The 14,192-nt window shown below is 32.9% G+C and overlaps 1 protein-coding gene across 1 annotated transcript in view; it reads left to right on the top strand.

Moving 5' to 3' along the window:
• The window catches only part of LOC124369856 (carbonic anhydrase 1-like), a 162,728-nt gene extending 150,769 nt beyond the window's left edge, over positions 1-11,959 (top strand). Inside the window, exons 6-7 of the mRNA XM_046827986.1 lie at positions 8,236-8,469; positions 10,880-11,959. Of these exons, the coding sequence (XP_046683942.1) occupies positions 8,236-8,469; positions 10,880-11,074 (429 nt within the window). The 3' untranslated portion in view covers positions 11,075-11,959. The remainder of the gene's footprint in view (positions 1-8,235; positions 8,470-10,879) is intronic.
• Positions 11,960-14,192: the final 2,233 nt, after the last annotated feature.

Below are 14,192 nucleotides of genomic sequence, written 5' to 3'. Positions count from 1 at the left end.
ATTGGAAATAAACACCATGGATTGATAAAACGAAAATCATTTATGTACAATTGGTGTTTACAGTTCAAATGGCAACTTAAATCTCCATATATTTGACCATTTGAATAATACAAATTCAAGAATTGCGGATTAAAAGAAGAATACAATGATAACATTCCGTCACTTTACTCGATATGTGTAAATGGTCCAACCATTCTACCGACATAAGCATAATCATCGCAAGCTGCTGTTTTGCCACAACTACATTCCGACTGGACTAGGTTTTTAGGCACTTGAGGTACATTGATCAGGTGTGATGGTACCCGTTCCAAACACTCAACTGTATTGTTTCTTTGTTTGGTACACTACCGAAATCAAATGTGAAATAACGAAATCAAACTATCCTTACATTTATAGAACGATCTCATTTGACTCTTTTCGTTCAGATCTCAGCCACTCTATTACTGCTATTCCTTATCCAAATGTCTCAATATGGCGCTTTGATGAGGGTTTAATAGAGCTGTTAGAAATTAACCTTAATCCTTAATGAGTATTTACTCATGACTTGTTAACATTTCGCCTCCAATAATAATAGATTCGGAAAATGGACAGATATAAGGATATTTTTTAGTAACGCGCGAGGCCATTAACGGCAATGTCACCATTTTTAGAGTTTCCTAACAGACAATGATTGCTTTACTAAGTGACCAGTATTATAGGTGCCGATGCAACGGCTACAGTGATAGATCAATACGAGCAGATAGATTCCACAGTAAGCGACAGGACCGGGAGCTAGAGTAAACAAAAGGATTGAAACATCCGGGAATGTTTGAATCATCTTGGGGCGAAAATGATTATAGGCATACTCATGTCAACATGCCATCAAACTAGGCGAATAAGTAATTCGACTATAAATAGATATATTTTAAATTAATGAAAATCTGCAACATATATGTTTTTGTTTTAAATTAATAGTACTTAATTATTTCAGGTGTATTATTTAGAGATTGAAATAATACGTAAAATTTTTGCTACGTTGTTGCCTAGAATTTTTAATTTATAGTTAATAAGATGGGTAAATATAATTTAACAGAGCCCAAATATTTTGAAACTTGAATTAAAAATTACCAATAAAAATAGTAATTGTTTTGACGCGAAAGAAAATGCCCCCGGCGAGCTGGTTGACACAAGTTTTACTGTGTAGCATTCATGACGAAATATGAAATCCGGTTTTAAGGTTTTCAATCCTCAGTCAAATTATCATAACAGCTATATTTAACGAAGTCGGTGTGATTTTTTTGGTTGCAAAAGTTTGAAATTTAGCTTTAGTCTACCGACTCAAAATTTGAGTCGTAATTTTGATTTTTACCGTTGTGAATATGAACATTTTTACACAATGATGATGGCGAAACTCGAGAAAGGAATGTTAACCTGAAAATTACTAATCAAAAATTTCATGTATAATCTCAAGTCATTTTTCTTGGAATATTGCGCATCCAAATACTATCTCATGAAATATAAATGTATTTAAAATGATGAACATAACAATGTGCTCACAAAAGCCAAATTTAAATTAATGCCTTATCACAAAATCTCCAAAAATGCATACTAGATTTACATGATACTTTGTACACGTATTAAATCTTAGGTGCTGGAAAAGAAACGGAAGCATTTAATGAGAATTTTTAACACAATCACATTACAAAAACATAAATATCACGGTTAGGGCACCACATGAGACCAACTGTTTTAAAGATTGCGTTTTTGCTTTCTTCTTAATAATCGTAAATATTGGATGCTAAGGTTTGAAATTCGGATTGAACATTGAAAACTTTTCTCCATAGTAATGCATGTAATGATGCTAGATATATCCATATATGAACTCATGAGTTTAAGTACCTGGTTCAGTAAAGATAGTTACAGTGCAAAATTAGTAACTTATTCTAATGACTATTACTCTCGATTCTCGTGTAATTAATTACATATATTGGCTACATTTAGAAACATGTCAACATAAATGTAAAGGCTCCCGATAATCCTACAGTTGGAACAGCCACGGGCCTCTAACTGTGTACATTTCCTAAGTTAGGCTCCTAACCATTCCAACATCTTACCGATCTTGTCACACATCAGTAACATCCGACCAGCAGATTTTTCGAATAATCATATGTTCGAAACAGCTTCAGAACAAAATCATGCAACGCTGTAACAAATTAGGCTGAGCTTGAAAACAAGTCACACGTTGCAGTTAACGTAGAGCGTTATTTCATGAAGTGTCACTCAGCACATGTAGTGGGAAAATAATTTCAGCTTTTTACCCGAGATGAACACTAACCGTCAATAAGATGAACTGTTATAGTTAAAAAGAATGACTAACATGTAAATTAATAGAGTACGAAGAACTGAATCTGGAACAGCGGTAACGAATATCTATTAATCTATTAAAACATTACCTAGGGTTTAACAGTTTAATTAAAGGTTTAGTAGTACATTGAATAACCGCTTGTGGTTTACAGCGTAGAGTAGTAAATCTCGTGCGATTGTCACGCTCTCTGAAATCGTGCCCAAATAGATATCTAAAATATAATTAAGTGATTTAAAACTTGTGCGATCCCAGTAGATTAATTACCAGGTTTTGTATTCCAAAATGTGAACAAACTAATGGGTTCCCTGTAGAAAAGCTACGTACTACACCTTTTCCACTTATAATTTCTTCTGTTCCATCGAGTACAATATCATTCTATATACAACAACAATAATATTATCTAAAATACCAGAAGAATACGTAAACAGCTGAAAGCCTAGAATTCTTTATACAGGGTGATTCACGAAGGTATGCAGAAACTGTGGGAGTTCATTCTACATGTAAAATAATGGAAAATGTGTACATAAACATAGCGCGTTACGGCTAGCGAAAGATTTTGCCCGAAATTCAGCTCACCATGTAAAACGAGGTATTCCTGAAATTCTGGTAAGGTTGATTAAGAAGCGAATTGAATCGTTTCTTATGAGTTTTGATCTGATAAATGGATTAAAACAGGTTCCAGAAATGTAAGTTAAGCAGTTTTAGAGGCATTAAGTAGTTAACGAAGCAGTTCTGAATCCATATTTATATAAACTTTTTCATATAAATCTAGAATGCATCTAGAATGAGCTCTCACAGTTCTGCATATATTCGTGAATTACCCTGTATATAATATGTATGATGTCCAGATTCTATTAGTCTACATTATTTTAGTAGTGCTCTATACAGAATTATCGAAGTATTACACCTCTATACTGATGGTTTAACGATTGCAGTTATAATAAGTTGTTCAAATACAAACTCTCCCTACCCAAAGAAGGAGACTTTTCCACTTGAAAACTATGAGCTGGGAGCCCACTCCAAAAGAAGTTTGACCACACAACGTAGGTACGACTGGCCTATGTATAGTTAAAGAGTTTCAGTGAATGACTGACAGTTACTGTACCCAGTTATGTTGATATAAACCAGGTAGAATTGTGAGATGGATGTATTTGGCCGAGCATAAAAAAGACATAACCGTTTTGAAAGTTACAAAAAATGTACAAGCCTTAATATAGATGATACACTAAGTTAGAAAGTATGCTCAACTACGTTATTGAAGTATAAAATAATTTGTAGAAGAATGCCCCTCACAAAATCCATGAACTCTTAATTTGGACCAACATGTACATAAATGTAAGGGAAAGTGATTAAATGTGTAAGAGAATCTCATATTACAACGGCATTGGTTTTTACTCGGATGAATGTACAAATGTTAGAAGCTTTATTTAATTTCTTTAATAAAATAAGAACAACTTCTATGGAGCGAATGACAAGAAACATTTAACCTTTTAGTTTCAATGTAATTGAGTGGAAAACACATTAGAGTGCATTACACCATCTGGGCCACTACCTGTATCGGACAACGAATTTAAATAGGATATTTCTTTGTTCCGACTGTAACATCATATTCGACCCCAAAGAAACAGGGCTACATTTCCAACTCTGTACTCGATCAGGTAATGTAATAATAATAATATTTTTGTTAACTTTACTCTATAAATACACGACACCTCTGATTTGAATGCTCAAAATAACTTAATAACTTGTTATGTGGAATATGCACTATCCGGATAAATCATGTTAATCCCTTGTGGCTGGCGAGTGACGTTTCTGTCTACAGACAAAAACAATAACAGTCTGTGGCAAAGACACAGAATTGATTTTTTTTAGCATTTGTGCAATTAACTCTGAGTAATGAAAACCCCAGCTTGTTGATGGAGTAAAGTACATTCGTTCCTAGAAGATACAATAGCCGAATATGAACGCAGTTTGTTGTTCCTTTGAAACATTCCGGTCGTCTATTAATTAGTTTTACACCAACCTGAGGAAGAATATTCGTAGGTGCTTCGTTATTGAACAAGTTCTACGTTTCTGGATTAGGAATTTTTGAATTAACGATCAATGTGCATTTCCAGGAACCTTATGAAACCTGTTTCCAATATATAACGTTACTGACAAACACTTAAGGTTGCATTTCTTGCTCATGTCGGCGGAGAAAAAATTCGTCGAATGTAGAAATGAGAAAAAGAATTCATCCAATAATGGATCTCTAAGAAACTCAGTCTAGCATATTGTTATTCTTTGATCGGAAATTTGCGAATGTACATTCTGATCTCAACAACATCCAAGAGGGTTCACTAAACGAAAGGTTCATTTATATTACCTGAAACAAATTTACTGCTTGCTAAGTAGAATTGCGCTAAAATTATATTTCTCAGTACTCGTCACAACCGGTAAAGGGACTCTCTAGTAATGGTTACAAATATCAGTTACAAAGTACTCAAGTACTCGGGAGCACTTCCAATTATAGCGGTAACGGTACACTCAGACTACTACTACTGGTACTTTGTACCTCACAGATACTGGGTACAAGAGTGATAATGAATACAGAGTTCTTCTGCTACAAGTTATTCAGTTACTCTACTTATGACGAGTGTTACAATTTCCAATTAGTTACTTCAGCGCCACTGAGACACCTGTACAAAATATAATTGTCACAGTGTTGTTTTTAAAACAAAGTCAGAATAGCGTAACATTAATCTATTGTTGCAAAATAGAAGGAATGGTTCAAAATGTATAGTATTATAAAGTCATTGTCATTAAGAAACTAGACAATCAATCTTCCCCTACAATGAGATGTTTATACCTTTATTGATGAGTAATATTGCAAAAATAAATTAGGAACTACATAATCAGAATTAAAAACACAACGTAAATAAAACAAAATTTATCTTTTTTACCCAACAGTATTGTAAACAATAACAATGAAGAAATAAAGTATATTTTAATTTGTTATACCTTTAAATTATAGGCATGTATAAAACATTATTTATTTATAGACCCACATACAAAATAAGAAAAATTAAACAAATATAAAAATTCAAACTTTATGAATATTTTAATTTAAAAAGCACGGAACCGCATAATATGTATTTTTAATTTTGTTTAAAACTGTACATTCTTGAATATCACCATTACAGCAATGTTGATGGTCAGGCTTTACTATTACTTGTGGCTTGTATCCGATACTCCCAGTAACTGTTTTGTAATGAATTTATCATACGTGGTGCATGATCCAGTTACTGCTAACCAAGTCTCAATATTTTGTACAAGTAACCGTGTAAAAATTCTGTACCGTAAAAGTACCTGTAACTGTAACCCGTACCGGGTACATTTGGTTTCCGGTAACGGCATTCTCAGGACAGACGAGTACCCGGTACAAAGTATCTGTTACAGTAGTCTCGACACACCTGTAGTGGTGATAATATCGCATGATGCTTTTACACAACCAAGTTTTTAAACAATATTTAATTTAGTTTATTAAATTCTTGTTCCACTCCTATGAGATTATCTATAACATTATTCTCAGAAGGTTTGGCAGTTGTGGAGCTATGAATGATTCTCCAGGCTGTATTTGATAAATCCTCACAGCGTTTATCAATTGATAAAACCCATAACTTTTCTTTAAATCCTCTTGTTATGGTATTTGGAAATGTTTGTTTTATGGATTCAATGGTAACATTTTTAATTTTTTTTTTTTTGAAAGGAGAGGCCGATCCCCTTTTAGTCCTTATTCTGTCCGCCCTCATGGGCCACTGGCCTGTGCGAGAATCTTATCAAACAGAATAAGGGGGAGAGTCGATACAGTACAAGGTTGATGGTACTGATAAAAAGTGCAACGGTCACAGACAGGATTTTAACCTGCGCTATCTCTAACTCAGACTCGAAGTCCAACGACTTAGACCACTCGGCCATCGGCACTCCCATTTTCGCTTGCGGGTGAATATTACGCGCTTAAAATAGGCACTGTTTTTACTGCTTTGCTTTTCAAAAAGTAATTTTTTATTATTTAAAATTAAAAGGATATCCAAATCGAACTCTTAAACGGCTTATTGAATATCCCAAATATTAGATCCGGGCACTCAAATCTACTAACAAATTGGGACTCTCAAAAAAACAATTTAAATGTTTTGCATTTTTCTTCAAACAATATTTTAAGATTATCTACAGTTATTCGAAAAAACTCTACTGCTGATCCATACAGCCAAGTGATAATACATTTTACCACGCGAATTTAAATGACATTTTAATTCTAACGGTTTCAAATTCCAGCTCAGAGCTACCTCTGACATTAATGGTGCCAATCCTATTGATTATCTTACATTTTTATATATCCCTTAGTTTAGGTTATGAAACGATATTTAGATATCAGCTACATGACCTATTGCGACAGTTATAATAAATAGAAAAATGTTTTCATTTTGAAGCTGTAAATGACATAAAATATTCTTCTTAACCATTATACTTTATAACACTCAAAATATACATATGCCAAATTTTAGTATCATAACATAGATAATTTTTGGAACAATTATACATTTTAATAATTTTACAAAACACATGTAGATAGACGGATACAATATATATATATATATTTTCATTTATATTCCTTTCTTACCGTACTTAACTACCCAAAATTATTTCTGAAATATTAGTCACCCCGTATATTTGCACTTGTATTTCCAAGTGTTGTCCTGGACTCACAGAAGCTCCTTATATTAGATTACGTTTGAGCCCGAGTTTGTTTTTATTTTATTTGCAGCACTTTTACAGCCACGTTATTTTAATAGGAATTTTAACCCCAGAAAAGAGGAACCAGGACCATCGACTTGATCAATAGTTTGTAGTGATCTCCTCTTTCCAGATTCAAACTTTATCTTCAATCCTCACTTTCCTACTTTGATTTTCATATGTAAAAAACATAACTGTTTCGAAATTCTTGGCTATAGAGCCAACACGTAATCTAAGCAACAGTTCAACTAACAAGGATTACGTTTTTTAAAAATTCACAATTTTATTTTGACCCAAGACGTTTCAGTCCCATTCATAAGATATTAAAACAAACTTCAAGTTTAGAAATATAAAAAAAAAACTATATAAAGACTAATAATTATATTATCTGGCCAGAGAGACTTATTAGAGCTGAAAGGGTGCATTTTAAAGTGATTGTGTATACACACTTATAAAATCTGAGTTTGTTTTATTAAAAATATTCTGTTGAAAACTATATTTATTTTCAAATATAACAGATTAACAACAAGAGTAACATACATAAAATAAAAATAAATCTTTTATAGGTATATATTTTTTACAAATAGAAAGTAATAAGTAATAATTTTCATTGAGTATTAAAAACTATGAATATTTTTACTTATTGTCTTATTATTGAAAAGATAATTGTTATTTATTGTGTTAGTGTGTTATATATTGTTCATTTCTAAAAAAACAACCTCAAGTATGGTTTTGGTTTTTAATTATTATCACAAAAAATAAATATATACAAAGTTTCAGGTTTCATTTCCTTTGTATTTTTTTGGACACTTGAATTTATTACAAACTCTTCATAACTTCAAAATAAAGTGCATTTGAAATTATTTTGAAATTGGTGACAAATACATAGTTTTGGTCCTGCACGAGTTATACGTTTTAATGCTGTGGCTATTTATAGATATTACTAATAGTTAGACACATTACCAATGCTTTTGGGATCAAATTACATTCGCACTAATAAGTTTTAACTGTACTAAAACATTGTAATGAATGTAACTGAATTGGTAATACAGATGTTTCTAGAGGTCTACATTGTTGTACCAATTGGGATCAAACAATCATTTTGTTTTTGATTTCAGATTGACGACTCCAACAGTGATAACGTAGTTTACTCTGAGATAGTTCGCAAGTTCCCAGATATAGAGTTTCCTCACTCGAGCACACGCCTTGATATTTCACTCAGCCTCAATGTGCTGCTGCCATTTGATACCGAGAGATACTTCACATACAAGGGGTCCCTTACTACACCCCCGTGTCTGGAGGTTGTCACCTGGATTGACTTCAAACACCCCATCTACTTGTCACATTCCCAGGTATGATCTGATGGTTGAAGCATCTCACAAACCAAAAGTGTGAACGGTTTAAGAAGGCATTTAAGCTTTTAACATGAAATGCTGTACTTTCATCCTTAAACTTTATTCCTGTTTTCGTCTCCTAATATTGTTAACATTTATTCTCTCTTGGATAGTCACCTGCAATCCATCAAAACTTCTGCAACAAGTTCTAATATATTTCGTTTGTACTTAAGAAACAGTCTTCACTGCCTTTTGATCTTCTTTCTTCTTATACTATTATCTAAGCCTTTCTTTTCACAAAATACCCAGACTTCCTCATCCTACCCCATACAGGACTCAATATATTCAAGTCCATTTCAAATACATACTTCTGCACAGTATTTTTTCCTTCTGGTAATCGTTTTTACACCTCTTCTGTCTTTGCGAAATATACCCGCACTACCTTACTATATCAGGTAAAGATTCCTGTTTCCACTGAGTATGCCAGTTCAATTTTCAAGATTTTACTCATACTCGAAACATACAAAAAAACATACGCCCCTTGCAAATAGTTAATGTAGAGAAAATAAGATTTAAAACATGTGTAAGGTAGGAATTAAAGAATATTCTATTGTGTTTTTAATATAATTTTTCACTTCGTGTTTTATTCCAGTTATTCAGATTTTAATTTACTTGGTTTTAAAGCATAAATAAACTTCATTAGACAAAATTTCAATATATTTATAATGGGTTTAAATGTGTTTTTTTTTAGTACGTCTATAGTGTTAATAATAACTTTTCCCTGTTCTAATTAAACGCTTAATAAACCCTAAGGTAGACGCTAAGGCCACTATTTTGTACTTTCCTTTGTAATATAGTGTCAGTTTTCAGTGTAAAGTAACAATAGTTTGTGCATTTACAATATGTTACATATATTGCAAGAAGCAATTCTATTGCCTATGAAAATTAAGAAGTTACAGATTTAATAACTGCTTTTTTCGCAAAAGTATTTTTAAAACACGGTGGCTGTACCTGGACGCTATTTTCCTCGCAATAACAATAATATAATTGGAAATAAAGATGAAATAAGATAGTCATATTAGTAACATTGTTCGTTATTTGTAGTTCCAATTTCAGTTATTCGTTTTTGACGTTACTATCTTACATAAAAAATTAATCAAATTAGTCGTTCATCTTAACCTATATAACGATTTGGATCGATAACTGTTAGTGCTCATTTCTGGTAACTGTTAATGCAGCTGTGTTTCGATAACCATTGCTGACTAACAGCTAATGAGATAACGGTTACCACTAAAGTACAAGTACGGATGTGTTGTCTGAATTCAGCGTACCACAACGAGGCCCTACTGTGCCTGAAGTGAGTTGTAACAATGAGTATGTCTGAAACTGTTGCCTGTTCCAGCACAACAAAAGCTCCTGCAAAGTGAGAAATGTGCATTGTTATTCTCCAAGTAGGCCATTTGGGTTTAAATGACCTGAGTTAAAACTCAGTGACCTGGTAGAATCTGACATAATGGTTCATCAATTTAAAGAAGTGATAGTTAAGAAAAGCACTGCGATTTTGTGTACAGGAAAGAATTTTATTGTAAGATCGTACAGAGTTATAAGTTATTATTTTTCTACACATTAGTCTACTGTATTAAAAATGTACTACCTAACAATAGCTAGCTGGAAATCTGTAGATTATTTTACCATTGTAAAATATACTTAAGTAATCTATATAACGACTTTAAAATTTTGATAAATATTTTAGTTTCATTAAACAATTATATTGAATTCTTATATTAAGCTACGGAAAACAGGAGGACCAAAGTGACATACCGTTATTATAATCCTTCTTCTATCATGTTCTAAAATTTTCTATTATTGCTTTTAAACACCAGATCTAATTTATAAAAATACGACAAACTTTAATATTTCATGGGTTATGATGACCAGCTTTGCAATATGTTAGACACGATACATCAGAGCACTGTAATCATGAATAGATTGTAATTAGGCAAGGTGTAATTCCGAAAGTAGTAACTTACAGCCAGGTCACGAAAAAGTGTGTCGATTCACGATAATATTTGCATCTTCTCATCTGTTTTTGTATTGAAGTCACCAAACTAAGCTATATGCAATCCTATTATTAATTCGAAACAACTCATCTCCTCCAGACGCTACCAACACATCAAATCATTAAAAACATATAGGAATACTACTTGGTAACCAACGAGCATCTGATAGTGCAATACTATTATAAGCCAAACTTGTTACAGTTAGGTCCATTTAGAAAGGTCTACTGGAGACAACTAGACATACGACACTCACTCCATCCAGGACTTGACGGGACATCCTGTTTGGTTCAACGTATAGAAGTACTTTTTGGCCTCTTCCATGCATCTGACAATGAATGAAATAATATCATGGTCCAAACTTGTTACAGTTGGGTGCATTCAGGAAGCTGAGGTCTGTGGAAGGTTACATGACCCACAACGCTCGCCCCATCCAGCCCTTGTCAGGACGTCCTGTTTGGTACAATGTGCAGGAATACCCCGACAGTTCAGCCACCTCGCTGCACCTGACAACACCACTTCTACTTTGTACTCTATTCGCATACTCTGCACTTTTTGTGCTATAGTGATTGTGTTAGTTCAACTAACATATTTTTTTACCAAATTTATTTTTTATTTTAACATTTAGAATAAGTACTCAGAAGGCTCAAAGCCAGCGTTAATAGTTTTCTATTTGGCTTTTAAAGGCCCTAGATAGGTGACAGCGTGTTGTGCTTTGTATAAAAGGATGCGAATCCTTCATTCGAGGACAATGAAACAAACGGTTGTATCCTTGATGCATTGCTCTGTTGAAGGAAAGGCAAACTTTCATTCATTGTTGTAGTTTTTCTAAGAGACTATACATATTTTAATGTGAACGCTGTGATGCAGAAGTAATAAATACAGGTTAAAACTTTGATTTTTCGGTTGTTGTCATGTATAACAACAACTACACAAGTAAATAAGAAATACGCCTCTAGAACCACAATATTTATGTATATTTTACAGGTTTAGCCACTTTGATATGTAGCTCGACAAAACAGTCTCATAAAAACGCACATAAAGCATTACTTTATACTCGTTCATTACAATATTATGTAGCGATGTTTTGTATTGCATAATGAGTAAGCAATTAAACTATCAGGCTATAGTATTTGTCTCAGAAAGCATTGTGTTGCTGTAGACTCATGACATTAGCAAAAACAACACACAGATAAAATCTGTTCATCGCATTTGTTGCTATCCTCCGTGATGTTTCAACTAGTAGCTGTCACCAAGTAATAGGTTGAAATACTTAGTTAAGAATCAAACTAGTCATTAGAGTTAGGGTTTATTGCGCTGTTCTTTTTAATGATAACTGAAAAAAGCTGTAAATGCGTATATAATGAATTTATAATGGATGAAGATGTAGAGAGCTCATATTTATAATTTCTTAAGTAAGAGTGATTATTCCATTAAACATTTTCATAAGTGCTGGTAGTACTGATTTTGAGAATCTACATTTCTTTAGATCTAACTATTATGGCTCAAATGATTTTGATATAGTAAATATATATATATATAAATAGAATACAATTAAATAAAGAAAACTGATTAAAGTAATATTCTGTTATCTAATTTAGATCAAATGAGCAAACGTAAGGAATCGTTGGCTGCAATGTAGGAATGCATGTAAAACAACAATAATAACGTAAGAACAATCTCTACGATGTATGAAAGTCGGCCTAGGAATTTTAAGATGTGAAAAGTTTTGTTCAAAATTATCAAAGATACTGCGGATTGCCATAAACAACGGATTTTTCACTTAGTATTATCACACATGACAGAGTCAAACTGGCTTAGCATGATCTTCGGGTAACTTTAAAACTCGTTACTTTTACTCTGGGCGTTTCCATTGCTGGATATTGTCACTTCAGGAACCGTATGACATCTCTGTAACCATGAAACTTTGCAGTTTCCTGAACACATTCTTTATGATTGTGTTGAGCCAAAGTCATCCAATTTCTTCCAACATATTAACCCCCTAAGTATAAAGAAACTTGAACTACCATGAACTTAATTTGAGATAAACCTTATTTGTACTTTCACCATTGAAATGTATTTCTTCCACACCACACCTTTACCGCGACCCTTTAATCAGATTTTTGGTTACTGGCCGAACTGTTACATAAACGTCAAGATGACTTTAGCTCATTCCTAATACTTAAGCTTCTGCCATGAATAAGGCACCGCCGACGATAAGACCATTGGGGCTGTGCCATGTGCCATGTATGGGGCTGTTTATAAAATGTTAAGAATAATTAAAGTTCACACATAAACATTTTATACAGTTAAGGCGCATACTCTTCCAACTTGAACTCCAGAAACCCTATAGTTAGTGCATCTTATAGAATTGAAGAGGCACTGTGAAATTGACCTGTGGTGTGCGTCTAGAAAAAGTACTTGCAAAAATTATTGTGTTTTACATGCATTCAGATAACGGTTAAACGACTAACGTAAGATGGAATATCTTCTCATCTCTCAAAACCTTTGTAGCGGCAATGTACACCGTTATGAACTGTTATGAGAAGGTTTTCAAAGTTGGTAAAATAGTAAGTTTTTTATTTTAAACGAATTAGCAATCACACATTATTCAGTAGTAAGATAAAGGAGCAACACACAATATATTGTCAACAACAGCTATGATGGAGTGAGAGTTTGGTGACGCAAGTGTGTACAATTTCCTAGCATCCATCAGATCACAGTTGTAGTAATAATTATTAAAGGAAATGACTTAATGTTTTCTTATATAAATAAAAGGTTTCATGTTGTGCCATGTTATGTTCTTGCTCTCTTGTTACTCACAAAGTTTTGTTACTGTAGGAGTTTTAAACAAGTAAAGAGAATTGTTTCATTAAAAAGTGTAGTAGTGTTTTATTGATCCTCAATGCTATGAATAATGTTATAATAATAGGGTTAGGTCCTCAACCATTCTATCCCATTTATTATGAAAGGTTTTAGTGAAAATGCAATCAAAAAAATTAATAAGTATCCAAAAAGACTAAGTTTAAGTTTCACTTTAAAGTATCTAGATCCGATTATATTGGATCTATATGACGTCTGGAAAGACCAACAATTTATTAGACTGTAATATTATTAACTGTAATAAATTATTGCCATTCTTGTCTTTGTATATATAACATATACATCTACAATTTTAAGGGACATTAAATATCGGGATGAACGCATTTTGATGCATTTTATAAAATAAAAAACCGAAAAATTTTATTATTTAGACATTAAAGAGTTTATGTAAAGAATTATAGGAAAATTAAAGCCTTAAAAATCAGTTAGATCTTGTATTGGAGCAAGGTAATAAAGATAAAAAGTTATGAGTTTAAAGAAATTACGAAATTAAAGCCTTAAAACCAGTTAATTCTTGTTATTAAAAAAAGTTAAATTAAGATAAAAGAGGGACAAGAAGATTAATATTTTCACCAATAGGCCACTTTTAAAGTGTGTGACTTCCGTGTGCTCAGTTCAAAACTTATCTGTTATTGTTATCCGGTTGGTTTCCCTCTTGGCAGAATCTACGTTGTTGTCTGTTAGTTCCCAGACTATGAGGAGACCGAGAGACATGAGAGGACTGGTACTTTGGCTTACTCGAGCTTAGCATCAAACATGAGAGGTATTTTTCTCTCTGTGGAATCCCAGGTCTGTAGCTTT

The sequence above is a fragment of the Homalodisca vitripennis genome, chromosome X (assembly GCF_021130785.1).
Source record: "Homalodisca vitripennis isolate AUS2020 chromosome X, UT_GWSS_2.1, whole genome shotgun sequence".
Taxonomy (NCBI): domain Eukaryota; kingdom Metazoa; phylum Arthropoda; class Insecta; order Hemiptera; family Cicadellidae; genus Homalodisca; species Homalodisca vitripennis.
The sequence above is the reverse complement of the archived record's forward strand: the minus strand, read 5'-3'. Positions and strand labels throughout refer to the sequence as shown.